General features: G+C 36.7%; 2 protein-coding genes across 5 annotated transcripts in view; one reads left to right on the top strand and one right to left on the bottom strand.

The window, feature by feature from the left end:
• LOC150094293 (uncharacterized) overlaps window positions 1-19,319 on the top strand; it is a 180,414-nt gene that overhangs the window by 148,192 nt on the left and 12,903 nt on the right. The window contains exon 9 of the mRNA XM_090412435.1: window positions 8,483-8,674. Coding sequence (XP_090268561.1) covers window positions 8,483-8,674 — 192 coding nt within the window. The remainder of the gene's footprint in view (window positions 1-8,482; window positions 8,675-19,319) is intronic.
• LOC150094292 (protein kinase C-like 3) overlaps window positions 8,490-19,319 on the bottom strand; it is a 289,221-nt gene continuing 278,391 nt past the window's right edge. For 3 of the 4 annotated variants that reach the window (XM_090412158.1, XM_090412160.1, XM_090412161.1), the window contains one exon: window positions 8,490-8,621. The gene's annotated coding sequence lies outside the window, so the exon portion shown is untranslated. The remainder of the gene's footprint in view (window positions 8,622-19,319) is intronic. The other variant, XM_090412159.1, reaches the window with a different exon arrangement.

The raw sequence follows: 19,319 nt of genomic DNA, 5'->3' as shown, positions 1-19,319 counted from the left end.
GGAGGGGCCACTACCCAGACTAGTTTCGGCCTTTATCGAGGTCTCTTCAGTGGGAGCCAGGCCCAAGTGGAGATACCAGCCAGAAGCATTAGCAAGGTCATCTCTACCCATAAGAGTTGCCAAATGGTGTGCCACCTTTTTTGCTCACCTATAAAGGTGAGTTAGCTCTCATATGGAGGTAGAAGGTTTTTCGTCCTCCAGAACAGGTAAACCATCCTCTTGAACACATGCATCTACAGACATAGGACTAACCATTTTATCCTCGAGGCAGTCGACAAAATATAATGATATGTGTGACAGTGTAACTGGTGCAGAATATGCGATTCTTGAGTTTTGGTATCATTTATTATGATGGAATTGTGAAAATACATCGTTTTTATGAAATTATGAAAATACATCTTGGCTGAAATTTTTGACAGTGAAGTCTTCCTGGGAAGTTTTACAATTTCTGTTAAGCAATTCATTGAATATTGACCATGTTTTTTTTTTCATATTGATGCTGTCTGCTGATAATTTCTGGAAGTATTTATTTTATTTGGTATATGTATTTTGGTCCGTGCAGTTATCCTAGTGGCTTTGCAACCATATGCCTGGGGAAGAAGTGCCTAGGTTCGATTCAGCTCGATGATGTGAGGAGCTGCAGGATCTTCCTCAGCCATAGCCAAGTTAGCCAGTCTTGGGCATGGACAGCAGGGTTATTTCCACCAGTTTATTTGGGGTTTTTCATCCGGCAAACAGGCAAACCGGCTCCGCAAACTCACACGGATTACAGTCGTGAATACTTAGAGGAATAGGGCTGACCATCTTATCCTCGTATTTCAGTTACGAAATCCAAGCATGTTTGGAAGGTGGTAGGCCCTTAAAGGCCTGTTAAAGCCACTGGATAAGATATTATTTTGGCTGTTAGTTGATTTCTTGTATGTTTGTATAGTTTGTAAGTGGGTGTTATTAGGTGATGTTTTTCTTTAAATTTTTCTCACAGATTGTCCTCAAGGACACCTTTTTTAGTATGTCGTTATTTGTCTGTTTGCTTTCTTTTTTTAAAACATTTTGTTATCTTGTTGTATATAATAATAATGCTTTCTTTCTTTTTTCTTTGCTATTGGAAGTTTATTAATTGCAAATACTTTGAAAAATATTTTAATGACTTGTCATTATAGTATTACGAAATAATGATTTCCTAATTTTTAATTACGAGTTATCTTATTATTAAGAGTGTGTCTAAATAATTTCAGTTACTGACTAATTTAGCTACCTTTTTCAAGAAAGTAAAATTAAAACCTAACATAATTAAAAAAGCATTGGATTAATTGTTTCATACTCGATGGTTTGAGAGGGTTTTTTTCATCGTCCACACGTTTGAACAGCTAAGGGTTGTAATCTTTGGGGAAGGCAGAGTCAGAGAGACTGTTCCAAAGGACAGAAGTTGATACAATAAAAGAAAACAGGCAGTGAACTTGGTTTGATGAGTGTTTTAAGATAGACTGTAAAAGGGTGTTAGTTAGCAGTGGCTCTGGTTTTAATGATTTTGGAGGAGGTTGGAGGAATAATAGTGGTTAATTCAGCAAAGCACTGTCTATGAAAATATCTGTAGAAGAGGCAAAAGACAGAAACTGAACGTCTATGATAGAAGGATTATTAATTAGCTGGATTGCCCTCTTCAGGATAGAATTGAGCAATCTTAGAGAAGATTTTGGTGTACTACCCCAAATATGAGAGCAATATTCCATGGCTGAGAAGATTTGGGCTTTAGCTGTGAAGTAGTGTCTTGTTGCAAAAAAGTACACTTTGGTGTACTTTTTCGGTGGCTGCAGAAGCTATAGTTGAAACATGATTGTGTTATAAAAGATCGGAGGCACATGTCAGTCCAAGAGAAATCTGATCATGTTTGGATATCTCAGTATTACTGAAGGTAAGGGGGTGAGCTCTTTCTTGAGAGAGATCAGACAGAACTGAGTTTTGGTGGCATTGAGTTCTGTCTGATCTCTCTCAAGAAAGAGAGATGACAGGATTTACAAGGTTCTTCTTGCCCCACTGGGTTATAGCTAGTGGATCTGAATTCAGGTCCCTGGTCATGGTAGATCTTGAGAAAATCTAATACTTGAGCACTAACAGTTTTGTCAAATGATAAGGAGGAATGGAGTGTACAATCGTCAGCAAAGGTATGGATAGGATTAGAAGTCTGTGATAGCAGGTAGTTTATATACAAGAGGAAGAGAGTTGGTGAAAGACCAGAACCCTGGGGAACTCCTGCATTTTTGGGGAAATCTGAGGAGATACACCATGACACTTCATCAGCGACCAGTGAAAAAGTTGGGGGATTCAGTTGCAGAGTGAGAAATGCAAACCATATGATGCCATTTTAGTAAGTAGGCCCCCGTGTCAAACCCGATCAAATACCTTTGAAATGTTGAGAGCAACTACGTCAGTTTCTACAAATTTCTCCATGGCTTGATTCCATAAGTGGGTGGTGAAAGCGAGATCAGCTGTAGATTGCGAGTGGCAGAATCTATACTGCTGGTCACTGATTAGTTGGTATGTCTCTAGGTAGTTTACGAGATAGATTTCAAATTTCATAATATTTGAGAGAACAGAAGTGAGAGCAGTTGGACGGTAATTCGTTAGTTGACTTTTATCACTTTCTTTTTGGGATGGGGGCACAGTTTTTAAACACAATAGGTGAGATACCATCAGGACCAGATGCCTTGTTTGTATTCAGGTTATTCAGGATTTCTTTGTGCCAGAAGGCTATGGGAGATGTGGAGGGAACTTTGCCCAGGTCAATGAAATGAAATAGAAGCGAAATAACATTAAGGATTGCTCATGAATAATAATAATAAGAACAAAACTTTCAGTTCAGCATTTCATTTGGTAGAAAAAAAATGTATACTGTTTCATTCATTATCATATACAATGGTTGCAGTTATATCATTAATGTTGACTGGAACTTTAAAAGTGTCTATTTAATGAACCAATTAGACCAACTGATTCCGTTTAGCCATTTCTTCTTTTATTGATAATTATTTAATTAGACATTGCAGAATGATTTTTATCTCCATTCATATACAGGCCTATCCTCCATCAGTTGGTTAAATTTTTGTGCTGATCTGCAATTTATATGAAGTGAACCTCCATATTCTTACATATTAATATCGCATTCGATGGCCAGATTATACAGATTTCTTTTTGTCAGACGATTATGGGAGACATGAAGAGAAATGTTCTTTGTGGAGTGGAGGGAACTTTGCCCAGGTGATCAGTGCAGGAATTGAAAGAGAATAGTGATGCAAGTAAGTTGGCCTTGTCTTTTGATGAGGTGACTACAGTACCATCTGGATGTCAGAGTGGTGGAAACCTGGGTGAGCAGAAGTTGTGCCCAATAATAGCCTTGGAAAGGGACCAGAAGGAGCGATTGCCATTTGGGCAAAAAGTGAGTTTGCAGCATTTGGCCCTTTCAAAGTCTGACTTGATGATTCTTCTACGACTGTTGCGAGCTGGAGTTTTGTTCTTGAGCCAATTATGGTAAGGAGAGATTTTTTTCTTTTACAGCATTGGCACACTTTTTTGAGAACCAAGGGTTAGCTGGTGGCTGAGAATTTGGACTGGAATAGGGGATGAAAGCTTTCATTCCTGTGAAGATGATTTCTGTTATTCGGTCTGAGCATGTGTTTGGATCAGAAGAACTAAAGTAGTACTCGGAGACCATAGGAAGGAAGGAAAAATAGAAGTCATGGAGGTCCTCCCATTTAGCACCCTTGTAGTGCCAAAGGACATGAGACTGTGAACTGTGTAAGTTATTCTGCAGCAAAAGAGATGTGTGAGATTGTGGTCTGAGTTTACAAGAGGAGAACCGACAACTACAGTATGCCTGGAAGGGGAGCTTGTTAGGAAGAGGTTGGGGGGGGGGAATTGCATGGTATTCTGGTGGGAAGATTGATGATATGAGATAGGTCATTGCTGATGGCAAACACCTCAGTATCCCTGCCTGCTTGATCGGTGAAACTGGAGGAGAGAAGCCAATATGAATTGTGGACATTGAAGTCCCCAAGAAGGATGATCTCACTATTGGGGCACTTAGACTGAGAAAGTTGAAGAGGGCAGAGTGATTGATGGAGTTTAGAGCGCAATAGAGGGAGCATATGAAAAGGACATTTTGATTTAGTAGAGAAATGTTGAGCCAAAGCAGATCAAATAGTGGGGATTCAAGGATTTGCAGTCTCTGGCATGGTATATCAGTTCTCACAAATGCAGAAGTGCCACCCTTGTGGTGGAAAGAGCTGTGTAGTTCGGGCAGTTGAGCTGTAGAATGGCTGCTGAGGTTGCCAGTTGGGGGTTCTGAAAGGAATAGTAGTTCTAGTTTAGATGATATTTATATTGCTGCTTAGGCCACGAATGTTGGTGAAGTGGATGTGGAAACTTTTTTCTTATAAGAATTAGTGTTGGTGGGTTGTTTGGTTAGATTTTTGATGTTATTTTGAACTATTTTGTGTGAAAGAATTTTTAAGATCTGCAGTAAAAACACATTTCTTTCAGTTCTGATTCATTGCGTTTGGTAAGGAAGTGGGGCATGCAGTGAGAGGTGACAGACTCGCAGCCATACCGCCCACACAGAGGCCTTCTGTCCATACATGGCCTTGACTGTTCTCCCTGCAGCCACAGTATTTGGCCTCCTTCCTGTCATGAAGTAGCAAAACACATGGTTGCAGGAATTTTTGTTTCCTGATCAGGAAGCCTCCAGATTCATACTACCTGGTTCTTGTCCCTTACAGTGAGATTGGTATGTCTTTGAGGATATCACTCTCACTGCATGTGGGAAGAGTGGGGGAGGACAGAAACTGCAACCCTTGCTCTAGCAACCAAATCTGGCTGCAGCTATTTCAGGTCTCTAATAAGCAAGGTATTTCACCAGGTGATGAAAGACATCTACCACCTAGAGGTTAAGTTGGTATTTCCTCCAACTAGGAAAGATATGCCTTTGACGTGGCAATGCTCATCAGGTTTACCAGAGCCTCGTTTGTGGAAACATGCTATATCACGGGAAGGTGGGGATAACTTGACTGCGAGAGGCTGTATATTGCATATTGCACATCGACAGCCCTTTAGTAACCCCTTTGAGTATAATAAATATAAAGCTAATAATGATTGCGTTGGCTGCAATGGCATTATTATTAAAAATGACCAAAAGTCAAATATTACTGATAGACAGTCCATTATTGTAGTTTAAAGTTCCATAAAGATAAGAATAGTTTCCTTGAATAGGAATTGGTATTTACAGGTAAAGAAGAAAGCATGACTGCTGCATCCTACTTTCATCATCATCATCAACAACCATGGGTCCAATGCCCGTAGGTGTCTGCTTCCATTTTGTGCAATTTGTGTATAGAGTTTCTGCACCATTTGACGATGTCATCACCCCATTCTCTGTTTGGTCTTCCTCTTTTGTTCTTTCCTTCAAGCATTCCAAACAGCAACGTTTTTAATTTTCTCTCATCATTCATTCTACATATATGGCCAAATAGACGTAGTTTCCTTTTGATTATTTTCTGGATCAGGTTTTCTTTTGGTTGTATTCGTCTGTAGATTTCCTCATTGTTCACTTTCTGTATCCAGCTTATTCTCAAGATCTTTCTATAGCACTTCCTCTCAAATGCCAATATCCTCCTTTCAGATTCTCTCAGGAGTACCCAGGCTTCACATCCATAGAGAATGCTGCTGAAGATACAGGTTTCTACAATGCGCAGTTTAGTTTGCATCTTTATAGCTCAGCTCTTCCATATTTTGTCCATGGCTTTGAAAATAGTTATTGCTCTGGCTATTCTAATTTTTATCTCTTTTTTGGGGTCCAAGTCATGCGTCATGTGGCATCCAAGATACGTGAAGTGTTCCACATTTTCCAGTTGAAATCTGTCTATCATAACTCAGTTCAGTAACTCCTGTTGTCCAGATATCATTGTTTTAGTTTTTTCAAAGTTGACATTTAGTCCATATCTTTTTCCTTCTGTGTATAGTGTTTGCAATGTCTCTTCCAGCCTTGTTGCTGCTTCTTCAATCAGGATGATGTCATCTGCAAAGCAGAGGTAGTTTATTCTCATGCCATTTATTGAAATGCCTCCACCTTCTTCTTTAATCTTATCTAGTGTGATGAAGATGACTGGTAATATTGGGTCCCCCTTGCTTTGTGCCTTCACTAGTGGCAAACCAATCTCCAGTCTCACCTGCTATTCTGATTTTTGCTTGTGCTTGGCTGTTTATATCTTTCAGCAGGCGGATCAATTTATTGTCCACACCATAGGATTCCAAGACAGCCCATGTTATATTTTGGTCAATATTATCAAATGCTTTTTGGAAGTCCACGAAACAGCAATATATCTTTTTGTTCTTTCTTCAAGCTTTCTCTGCTATCAGTCTTAGTGCAAGTATTTGTTGCACTGTACTTCGATCTTGTCGAAATCCAGCTTGCTCATCCAGAAGATGTGCCTCCATATGCCCCGTCAGGCGTTCTGTTAGTATTTTCATCAGCCAAGATGACTCATTAATGCAATAGTTCTGTAATTGGTGCATTCTAAAGCACTGCCTTTCTTATGAAGAACACCCAAGACCGATTTTTCCACTCTTCGGGGCATACCCTGATCTCCATATTTCATTACATAGCTTATGTATTTCTTTTGCAACTGATTCTTCCCCATATTTAGCATCGTGCCTATTATGTTGTCATTTCCAGGACTCTTGTTATTCTTGAGATGCTTTATAGCCTTATTCACCTCCTCTTCCAAGATGTCATTTTCAAAGATCTCTGCTGGTGGAGAGATTGCTTTTAGTTCTTTGATTACTTCTGTTGCAGTATCATTTAGTTGATTTTTTATATAGTTCGCTGCAAGATCGTGTCCATCTGTGTATGATTTCTGTCTTGTCCATCAATACTTTACCATTTTCATCTTTGACTGCTACTGATCTTGTTTGCCACTTCCTATTGACATTTCTTATAAGTTTGTAGACCTGTCTAGTTTTGTGTTCTCCATAGTACTGTTCAATGTCTTTGCACTGGTCCTCCAACCATTTGGCTTTATCAGATCTTGCTGCTTTCCATACTTCATTGCATTTTTGCAATGAAGTATGGAAAGCATAACTCATCTGCTGCCTCTGAATTATCTCTTAAGTTTTAGTTCTCTTGTACCAATTTTAAGGTTTCTTGTTGATCTTTTCTCTTTAGTGAATCCATTTTCTCCATGAGCATAAAGTAGAATAATATGTAACCTACAACCACTAATAATGAAATTACCATAACAAGTAGCATTTGGATGTTAAAACTGGGAATTAACAATAAGGAGGTGGGGTTTACCATAATGCAATGCTACAGATAATACACTAGATCTTTGCATTTGTTATAATTTTAAACCTCTAAGTATTGAATTATTAATATGATGGTTTCCCCAGCCGTGCTTATATTTTGTTATTCATTAGCTGTTCAAATACTCAAAGTCACTGAATGACTTCAAGAAGAAGTAGGAGAGATATTTTGTGAATAATGTTTAGTGTAGCCCTCTTGTGATGATTCTTTGGATTTATCCCAAGAAGGCCTACACATCAGATTTCAGGGAATTTCCCACATAAAAACATCAGTAATATTTGTTATGTACTTTAGTAAATATGTTATATAGTTTTTCTTTTATCTCTAGTCTTTTCTCTTTTCTGACACAAATATGTTGCATTCATAGTTTTCCAGCCTTCAAAAAAAAAAAAAAAAAAGGCTATTTTTGTTTGTTCAATACATTACTTTTCACCTGTTGAATTACTAATCTTTATAAATTGCAAATCCACCAGACATCAGCATATTTTTACACTTGAGATGGCATGCCAAATATAACCCTTGATGTATAGAAGAGAGAAACTCAGCTAACATAACTCCATCTTCCAGTAATCAAGCTGGTGGTCTAACACTATAAGATGAAAATCTTCTACTACTTAAAATAGATATAATAATAAATAGTTTTAAAAAATGCAGTATCAACTTACTGGTAAATAAAATTATTAATTAATAATGGTTAAATTAACATTATGTATAAATCCTCACTTTTGATCAATAATAGTAATAAAAGCTATATGGGAATTTTTGTGCTTGACAACCAGTTCTACAAGGTTGTTAGTATTTTCTCTTCAAAAATATATAATCGATGATGAACTTTTTTTTAGTGCAAAAAGTTTTTGGAGTTTGTGTGATTACATTCTTGGTTGAAAGATTCTACTCCCATTCGAAGCATGCAAAAAGTATACTAATATTTCAAACAAAAAAATACGATATGAGAAAACTCATAGTTGGCATCCTGATATAGATGGCCAATTATAAGTTATTTTGTATTTGGCAGTCAATATGTTAGAGGTGATGGAACTAATCTGATGGATAATAACTTTGATTTTTCATATGAATCTTATTTGCAGTAAAGAACTTGATAGTGCTTTTATTAATTTCTATTTTATTTCCTAGAGTAAACGTGGTCATAAGGTACATTTCAAAGATGATATCAAGCAAGACTCAGCTGGTCACTGGAGTCCATATGGCTGTCATATGTTTCCGAATCTGGCTACTTTTCCTTCTCCAAATTTGGATAGTCTACCTCCTGAACCTTTGAAAAAAGGAGAGCAATATTATATAGATCTAGCTGGTAACATCAAGAAGGTATATATATTTTTAAATAATCATATGTATTTAAAATTTGGAGAACAAATACGGGATGTAGGGTTTATTATTTCCTCCACCTCTTCCAATATATCCCCAACTTTGTGGGGGATGTATTGGAAGAGGTGGAGGAAATAAGAAACCTCGGTGTGATAGTGGATAGGGATCTAAAATTATGAGGACAACACAGTGAATTCTGTCAATTATGAAAGGATGACTTGCAGAAGTAAGGAGATTCTAGTTTCACTGTATAAATTTATTTAATTTATTAATCAATGTATTTATTATAAATTAGGCCACATGTGGACTACTGTGCAGAGATTTAGTCTTGTTTTAAAAGGAATGAAGAAGCATTGGAAAGGGTTCAAAGGTGATTGACTAATGTATTTTCTGGTCTCTGGAATGTAGAGTATAAAGAAATGTAAGAAAATGCAATTTACATCTAGTGGATAGGAGGAGGAGAGGTGATATAATAGAGACGTATACGTTGGTAGGGGTTTTCTTATCAAATTAATGTTAAAGATGTTATTTAGCATTCAGAAATGTGTGAATCACTTTGAAATGACGCAGAGAAAGATAAACATCTAGGTCAGAGGTCGGAAACCTTTTCGCTAAAAAGGGCACCCTGAATGGCTGGCTTATAACAAAAGGCACTTTACCTTAATTTTATTGGAGGGGAAGTGGTAAGCTTAAATTACATTCAATACATATTTATTAGATCCCCAACAAGGACCAACTTTTCCTTTTTCATTGTGTCAGTTGCTTTTTCTAAAGCATCAAAAAATTCCTCCACTTCTACCTTAGTAGAACCTTCTGTGGGACCATAGGCACAAATGAATGTAATTTAAGCTTACAACTTCCCCTCCAATAAAATTAAGGTAAAGTGCCTTTTGTTATAAGCCAGCCATTCAGGGTGCCCTTTTTAGCGAAAAGGATTCGGACCTCTGATCTAGATGTTTATCTTTCTCTGGGTCAATGACAATCAAGGAAAAGAAGGAGTAGCCATAGTATTCAACACAAAATACGAGGCTAATCTTCTTGAATGGCAGTCAGTCTCAAGTAGAGTAATGTGGGCAATTATGAGAATGGGGAACTGGACAATGAGACTTATTTGTGCCTATGGTCCCACAGAAGGTTCTACTAAGGTAGAAGCAACTGACACAATGAAAAAGGAAAAGTTGGTCCTTGTTGGGGATCTAAATAGCAGAGTAGGAAATGATTGTGAGACATACAAAAATATTTTAGGAAAATTTGGAGAAAAGAGCAAAGCTAATAATAATGGCGAATATCTGTTGGATTTCTGCTCAGGACATGGACTGGTTATTACTAACACCATGTTCCAACATAAAAATGTGCACAAATTCACATGGAGAGAAGAGGCTAGGAATAAGAAAAGTCTCATTGACTATGTTATTCTTGATAGTGATGTTTTCTCCCTGGTGCAGGACACCAGAATGTACAGAGGATTTGTAATTGGAAGTGATCACTATTTGGTCTTGAGCAGGATAAAATTGAATTTCATATTGAAAAGAATAACATGTAAGAAAGTATTAAAGCGAATAAAAGTTGAGCAGCTCTCAGATGTGAACTGTAGACTAAAATACAGAAAGATTATTGAAAAGAAAATGAAAGAGTTTGAGAACAGGAATCAAACCTAGGAAATTCAGTGGCAAACTCTGAAGAAAACATTGATTGATTCTGCCAGAGAGGCATGTGGTGAGGTTGTGTGCAAGGATAGAAAAATCAGAACTCCTTGGTGGACACAGGAAGTTAAAGAGGCGGTGAAGGAAAAGAAGAAAGCATATCAAAAGTTCCTGGCAAATAAGTCAGCTTTTACTCTTACAGAATACAGAGACAAATGTAAGAAAGCTAAACAGTGTGTAAAACTGGCTAAACAAAAGTCATGGGAGGACTTTGGCAAGAATATAGAAAATAAATATCAAGAAGGTGGCAAAATATTCTGGAGGTTGTTGAAGAAGCTTAGGAATGGAGGAAAGAGTGCTGTAAAAGGTGACATGAAAACAGGAGAAAAAGATATCCTTCAAGTATGGAGTAATTACTTTGAAAAACTGCTAAATGAAACAAGCAGTGATGACAGCATAGTGATAAAAAAACTGACCAGGCATGCAGTCAGGAATACATATCCATACTTGAAGTAGAAAAAACCATCAAAGGCTTGAAATGTGGAAAGGCAGCAGGAGTAGATGATATTCGACCAGAAATGCTGAAGTATGGTGGTATAAAAGTCTTACAGTGGCTGCACTGCATAGTTCAGAAAGCCTGGACAGAGGGACGAATTCCTGATGATTGGAGTGGAGCTCTCATAGTACCCATATATAAAAAGGGAAATAAAACTGAATGTGAGAATTACAGAGGTGTTTCCCTACTGAGTGTTCCTGGCAAGATCTATGCAAGTATTATTATTATTATTATTATTTGACACCTCCAGGGAGTCCAAAGACTCATCGAGGGAGAGTGTGCCAACAGCATCGAACGATTGGCCCCCTTCCAACTACTAACGGCGCTCAAGTATACTTGAGAAACGGTTGAGAAGAATTGTGGAAGAAAAGCTTGGTGAAGAACAAGCTGGATTCAGGCCAAATAGAGGCTGTCAGGATCAGATCTTCACTTTATGACAAATAGTTGAGAAAGCAGAATATAACAAAGATCTGTATTTAAGTTTTGTCAATTTGGAAAAGGCATATGACAAGGTGCCAAGAGAGAAACTATTCAATACGCTACAGTTATATGGTGTCAATGGGGCATTATATCAAGCAATACTTAGTCTTTATTTGAGTTGTAAGTCAGCAGTTAGAATTGAAGGAAGTACAGGAAGATGGTTTAATGTTAAATCTGGTGTGAGACAAGGATGTACATTATCCCCTCTGTTATTCATTATTTATATGGATCACATTATGAAGGAAAGTGGTATTAAACCTGATATCAAAATTGGAGATGTTAATGTCAGCTCTTTGATTTATGCAGATGATGTTATACTTCTAAATAAATCCGCTACAAGTCTGTAAGATTCTCTGACTAAATTGAATAGCTGTTGTAATAGATATGGCATGAAGGTCAGCAATAAAAAGACAAAGTCAATGAAAATAGGCAGAATCATTGAAAATGTCAACTGTGTTTTGAACGAGGAACCTGTGGAACAAGTAAAACATTTCAGCTACTTAGGCACGATTTTTACTGAAGATGGTAAATTAAATAAAGAAATAGACAACAGAATCAGCAAAGCTGGTATGGTGGGAAGTCAATTGAATAAATTCATATGGAATAAGAGAGAAATTAGTCGGAACACTAAATTAGCTGTATACAAGACAGTGTTCAAACCAGTTTTAACTTATGGATCTGAGACATGGGTCAAAAGTAAAACACTTGACCAAAGACTAGAGACTGCAGATATGAGATTCCTGAGAAAGATTAGAGGCATGAACAGATGGCATCAATGGCAATATCATATTAAAAATGAGGATATTAGGAAAGAACTTGACATTGTCAGCATCCAGGAATGCATTAGCAGAGCTAATCTCAGGTGGTATAGTCACTTAAATAGAATGGGAGAGGAAAGATTAGCAAAACAAGTGTTCTCTGCCAGGTTGGCAGGAAAACGACCCAGAGGAAGACCAAGATATAGGTGGATTGATAGGGTACAAAGTGCCTTAGAGGATAGAAATATAAGATCTGATAATGTTGGAGTCTTGACAAGTAACAGACTAATTTGGAGGAAAATTGTAGATAGGAAGTTAATAATGATGTAATTTTTTCATGTAGTACTGTCATATCCTGTACACCCCTTGAGGGTACATGGCAGGAGTTTGATGATGATGACATATTTATTAATACGAAATTCTATTTATGAACTTAAGTATGTACTTCAAAGAAACCATGAATGTGATAACTGGAATTTCCGGTTGTTAGGCAGTGACCATATTTGATACTTGGATTTCAAATACTTCATATTTGAAAAAAGAGATTTACATGAATATGTCGAAGCACAGTAAGAATATATTTTAAGAGCACATTTTCTTAATAAGGGATAGTTTTTTTTATTAACTTAATTCCAGAATGTTTCGTCATTCTGATGTGATCTTAACATATATTTTTTTGTCTTTCGCATTACTAATTTGGAAATAAGCTGCTATTTTAGTAGACACATCATTGTCTGCAGAGGTGAAAGGATTTACAAAAAATATTATAAATGAATCCAATTCAGATAATTCCAGCACTAAACTTTTCCAGGAGTGTGTCAGTAAAATTTTCAACAATATTTTTCAAATGCAGAAAATGTGCTAAATTATTTTTCAGTTGATGCAATTTCCGAAGTGCCAATTTTGCTTTGAATGAATTCACTGTTCTTATCATTTCAGCAATATGATGATTTCTGCCTTGCAATCTCAAATTTTCCCATTAAATCAGTAAGAAATCCAAGATCAAGTAACCATGTTTTGTTTTCTAACTGTAAGCAAGATGCATTCTTTGACATTAGAACTCCTTCACTCATCATATTTCTGCCATGTACCCTCAAGGGGTGTACAGGATATGATAGTACTACATGACAAACTTACATCATTACTAACTACCTATCTACAATTTTTCTCCAAATCAGTCTGTTACTTGTCAAGACTCCAACATTATCAGATCTTAATTTCTATCGTGTAAGGCACATTGTACTGTATCAATCCACCTATATCTTGGTCTTTCTCTGGGTCGTTTTCCTGCCAATCTGGCAGAGAACACTTGTTTTACTAATCTTTCCTCGCCCATTCTGTTTAAGTGACCATACCACCTGAGATTAGCTCTGCTAACGCATTCCTGGATGCTGACAATGTCAAGTTCTTTCCTAATATCCTTGTTTTTAATATGATATTGCCATTGATGCTACCTGTTCACGCCTCTAATCTTTCTCAGAACTCTCATATCTGCGGTCTCTAGTCTTTGGTCAAGTGATTTACTTCTGACCCAGCTCTCAAATCCATAACTCAAAATTGGCTTGAATACTGTCTTGTATACAGCCAATTTAGTGTTCTGACTAATTTCTCTCTTATTCCATATGAATTCCTACCATACCAGCTTTGTTGATTCTGTTGTCTATTTCGATGTTTAATTTACCATCTTCACTAAAAATCGTGCCTAAGTAACTGAAATGGTTTACTCATTCCACAGGTTCTCCATTCACAACGATTCTGCCTATTGTCTTTGTCTTTTTATTGCTGACCTTCATACCATATATATTACAAAAGTTATTCAATTTAGTCAGGGAATCTTGCATACTTGTAGCGGATTTATTTAGAAGTATAATATCTTCCGCATAAAGCAAAGAGCCGACATTAACATCTCCAATTTTGATATCATGTTTAATACCACTTTCCTTCATAATGTGATCCATATAGATAATGAATAACAGAGGGGATAATGTACATCCTTGTCTCACTCCAGATTTAACATTAAATCATCTTCCTGTACTTCCTTCAATTCTAACTGCTGACTTACAACTCAAATACAGACTAAGTATTGCTTGCTATAATGCCCCATTGACACCATATAACTGTAGCATATTGAATAGCTTCTCTCTTGGTACCTTGTCATATGCCTTTTCCAGATCGACAAAACTTAAATACAGATCTCTGTTATAATCCCATGATTTCTCCACTATTTGTCGTAAAGTGAAGAGCTGATCCTGACAGCCTCTATTTGGCCTGAATCCAGTTTGTTCTTCTTCAAGCTTTTCTTCCACAATTCTTCTGAACCGTTTCTCAAGTATACTGGCATAAATCTTACCAGGAGCACTCAGTAGAGAAATACTTCTGTAATTCTCACATTCAGTTTTATTTCCCTTTTTATATATGGGTTACTATGAGAGCTACTCCAATCATCAGGAATTTGTCCCTCTGTGCAGGCATTCTGAACTATGCAGTGCAGCCGCTGTAAGACTTTTATACCACAATACTTCAGCATTTCTGATCGAATATCATCTACTCCTGCTGCCTTTCTTCTACTTAAAGTATGGATATGTATTCCTGACTGTATGCCTGTTGAGTGTTTTTTACCACTGTGCTCTCACTGCTTGTTTGATTTAGCAATTTTTCGAAGTAATTACTCCATACTTCAAGGATATCTTTTTCTCCAGTTTTCATGCCACCTTTATCATCTCTAACTCCTTTTACAGCACTCTTTCCTCCATTTCTAAGTTTCTTCAACAACTTCCAGAATATCTTACCACCTTCTTGATATTTATTTTCTATTGCCAAAGTTTACACAGTTTTTCGCTTTCTTACATTTGTCTCTGCATTCTCTAAGAGCAAAAACTGACTTATTTGCCAGGAACTATTGATATGCTTTCTTCTTTTCCTTCACTGCCTCTTTAACTTCCTGTGTCCACCATGGAGTTCTGATTTTTTCTATCCTTGCAGACAACCTCACCACATGCCTCTCAGGATGAATCAATCGAGGTTTTCTTCAAGGCTTGCAACTGAATCTCCAAGGTTTGGAGATTCAGTTGCAATGGACTGGTTATTACTAACATGGTGTTAGTAATAACCAGTCCATGTCCTGAGCAGAAATCCAACAGGTATTTGCCATTATTATTATTAGTTTTGTTCTTTTCTCCAAATTTTCCCAAATCTGACAATCATTTCCTACTCTGCTATTTAGAACCCCAACAAGGACCAACTTTTCCTTTTTCAATGTGTCAGTTGCTTTCTCTAAAAACTCAAAAAATTTCTCCACTTCTACCTTAGTAGAACCTTAGGCACAAATGAGTCTCATTGTCCAGTTCCCCATTCTGATATTTGCCCACATCACTCTACTTCAGACTGCCTGCCATTCAAGAAGATTAGCCGTAGTATTTAGTGTTGAATACAATGGCTACCTCTTCTTTTCCTTGATTGTCATTGCCTGAATATAACATTTTGTATTTATTGCTCAGAAAGATCTCACCAGTTTTGGTCTTTTTTGTTTCAGTCACCCCTATTGTGTCAATCTGGTACTTATCTAATTCATCAGGTAGCTCCATTTCTTTGCCATTCAGGCTTCTTATGTTGATAGTACCGATCTTTAACTCTGATGATATGGAATTCGGGTGTGCTTTCAGATTTGTTCCAGTAGCTGACTTTTTGCTGTTCGTCCTGGTTCTCTGGTGAAAAGAGCAGGGCCCTTGTTTAACTGGGCAAGGCAACGCTCCAGCCAGCATAAAATTTTGTCATGTTGTACCATCAATTTGTATTTTAGTTTAAGCCAATAAGACTACAATTCGGTCAGCTAAATCCCAAATTGCCAGCCCATCCTCGTTCATTCAGTATCCAGATAGATACCTAATAGGGTGCACCACGAGAAGGTGAGGATTGGACATTAGGTCAGAAGTGCTGGTCGGTTCAGACCTTCACATAGCCTTTAAAGGCTATGTGAAGGTCTCCTCTCAGTTATACAGCTTTGACCCTTTAGCACCCCCACTTCTCCTTCCACAAACTCCTTCACTTCAGGTAATAAATTTAAAAACCTCTCGAATATTTTTCCTCTACTAAGCCATTGCACTTCCATATGAGTAAGAAAATCGTCAAATTCCATATCAGTAGCAGAGGTTCTACCAATCGACCAACCTTTGCTGGCAAATAGTTATAAAGTTATAAATCTTTTTATTTATGTTATCCATCATGGATTGTAATAAATATATAAAATTATTAAAAACACATCATATAAACACTGATTGTCACTCTAGAAAAGAATTCAGGCTACTAGTCTAGTGCAACAGAAGTGCGGTTCGCATTCACGCTAAAAAATTTGAAGGTTGTTCAACGCTTCAATATCTGGCACAGTGGCAGACACTTGGGTGCCTGCGAGCTCCGTGTTGCCACCCAATCTAGGTAGTCTGGGTCTCAGAAAATTGAAAATATTGGAGTCTAGGCAGATAATAGACTAATTTTGAAGAAAATCATTGATAGGAAGTTACTAATAATATACTTTTATGTTTTACTATCATAGTATCTGATACACTCCATGAGAATAAATAAAAATTTGATGAGAGTGATAATTGGGGAAGGATTAGTTTCTAATTTTGATGTCCTTTACTGTTATATGACACCTCCAGGGAGTCCAAAGACTCATTGAAGGAGGGCATTTACTCTACAACTCATTCTAACTGCAACTACCACCCACCACCACTAGTTTTTCTGCAGACAATGAAAACCACGTCCTTAAAAATTCAGGTATCACAATTTTCCAATACCTTAACTCAAAAGTTCCAAAAGTTTCTTGGTTAATGGCACCTTTAGTGTCTCAGTAATTTTTTCATGGCATCCCTAAGCTTTTTACATTGCAAAACTATATGTCACCTTGTAAGATACTAGCAGAGTATTGCCTGATATTCTTCTCTCTTCCATCATCTATGTGGATGATGATGAAGCCAAATGAACTCTTTCCACTTCTTTCTACCCTGGAGAGTCCGAATAATTCAGTCTCCAGTTTGGTGTGATTTGGTTTTCAGGTCCTCTTTTATTTTGTCTATCCATCTAATTCTGGGCTGCCCTTTGGATTTTTTACTTTCCATCGTTGTATATACAGGGCTATAGTTGGTAATTTTTCTGTTCCCATGGCCAAACCATCACAGTCTTCTTCTTGGATTTTGTCTATTATTATTTCTTTGTCTTGTTTCTTAGTCTATCCAGCAGAGATACTCCAATTAATCTTCTTAGTCAACCCAAAATTATTAACTACTGAAATCAGTAGTTAATAATTTTTTCTTTTCAGCTTTTTTTTGAGATTCCAACATTCACGTCCATAGAGAAGTATTGGGAGGACCATTGTCTCATAGATTCTTACTTTTGTTACTTGTTTGATGTCTCTTGACTTCCATATTTTATTTAGTCATCCAAAAGTTTGGGATGCTTGGCTAATTTGTCTGTTTATAGCTTTTGTAATTTCACCATCGTACTCAATTACTCCTCCAAGGTAGAAGTTTCTACATGCTCAAGATTCTTACTATCAATTTCAATTTTCAGATTGGTGTTTCTTTTTCCTATTTGCATAATTTTTGTTTAAATCCAAATTTTATAGGTTCTTCCTCCCCTTGCTTGCAAGTAATGCAATGTCATCTGCAAATTTTAAATTTGTTACATTTTCCCCATATATTTTGATTTCAGAGTCTTCTTTGTTTAAGGCCTTACTGGTTGCTTCTTCCAGTGTAAGATTGAACAGGTCCAGTGACAGATTGCATCCCTGTCTGGAACCAGTTGGCTAAAGTATCCTCCCCTTTCAGATTTCTCATATAGATTCTTTATTATTCTCATAGTTTCCCATAGTTCTCTTCTAAGGACTGAATCAAATGCCTGACGAAATTCTATGAAATTTATATAGCAACTTTGGTTGCACTCTAGATTCTTTTCCATTAGCTGTCTTAAGGTGAATAATTGATCAATTGCACTTCATCCTGGTTTGAAACCTGCTTGTTCTTCTCCTAATGCTAGTTTTATATTATGGCTTAATTTGTTTTTGAAGTATTGCATTCTGTTTTATCTCCTTTTTTGTATAGAGGAGTTATAAATGATTTGGTCCAATCAGTAAGTATTGCTTCGTTTTTGTAGATCCTTTCAAATAATGTTTTTAATGGTTACAGAAGTTGTTCTTTTCTTGCTTTAAAGAATTCTGCATGTACTTGATCAATACCAGGTGCTTTCCTAGTTTTAAGTTTATCTGTTGTTTCTTTGGTAAAGATATTTGTTTCCTCTTCCATTTCAGTGGCTGGAATAATAATATCCTGATAGCTGTTTTTATTATATAAGTCTCTCAAGTATTCTTCCCATCTGGCTATTCTTTTTGTTTTACTTTGAATTAGTTGTCCCTCTTTGTTTTTGATCATTAAAATGGGGTCCATGTCTTACTAATTTGATCAATTTGTTTGTATAATCCATGGAGGTTATTTTCTTTTGATAGCTTCTCTGCCATTTTACATTTTTCTTCTAACTAGTTTTCTAATTTCTCTGGTTAATCTATTATATTCATTTCTGTTATAGTTCTGTTTTAATTTCATGATTTTCCATTGGTCATTTAACCTATTTACATTCTCTTTCTGTGTACCCTATTGTATATTCTGCTCATTTTAATATTATTTCCTTTAATTTGCACAAATGTTCTTCAATGCTTATAATCTGTTTTGGTAGTTCCTTCAGGTTTTTATCCAGTTCTAGTTGATATTTTCTCAGAATATTATTTATTGTCTTGTAGTTTATTTACATTCAGTCTCCTTTTGACTCTAAAAGTGCTTTCAGATTTTAACTTTATTCTTAGGTTTGCTAGTACTAGCTTATGGTCTGATCCACAGTCTGCAGCAAAGGATACTTGATTTCCATCTTTGGTTTACAATAATATAGTCAAGCATATTCTTGGTTTGTCTGTCTGGTGATGTCCATTTTTTGGGGGGATTTTAGTTGTTTAAAGAGAGTGTTGGTTATTGTTAGTCTATTATTTGAGCAGAAGTTTAGCAGTCTTTTGCCACATTCATTGCTTTCTCCATACCCAAACTGTCTGATTACTCTTGGCCAGGTATCCCAGTCTTTGCCTACTTTTGTGTTTAAGTCCCCCATTACAATTAGGAGATCTTGACTTGATGTCTGTTGTACTGGATTTAGAGAAAGATGTTGGAAGT

Source organism: Typopeltis vanoorti, chromosome 22 (genome assembly GCF_054136105.1).
Source record: "Typopeltis vanoorti isolate ZY-2024b chromosome 22, IOZ_Tvanoo_1.0, whole genome shotgun sequence".
NCBI classification, from domain to species: domain Eukaryota; kingdom Metazoa; phylum Arthropoda; class Arachnida; order Uropygi; family Thelyphonidae; genus Typopeltis; species Typopeltis vanoorti.
Note: the sequence above shows the minus strand (reverse complement) of the source record. Positions and strands in the feature narration are given on the sequence as shown.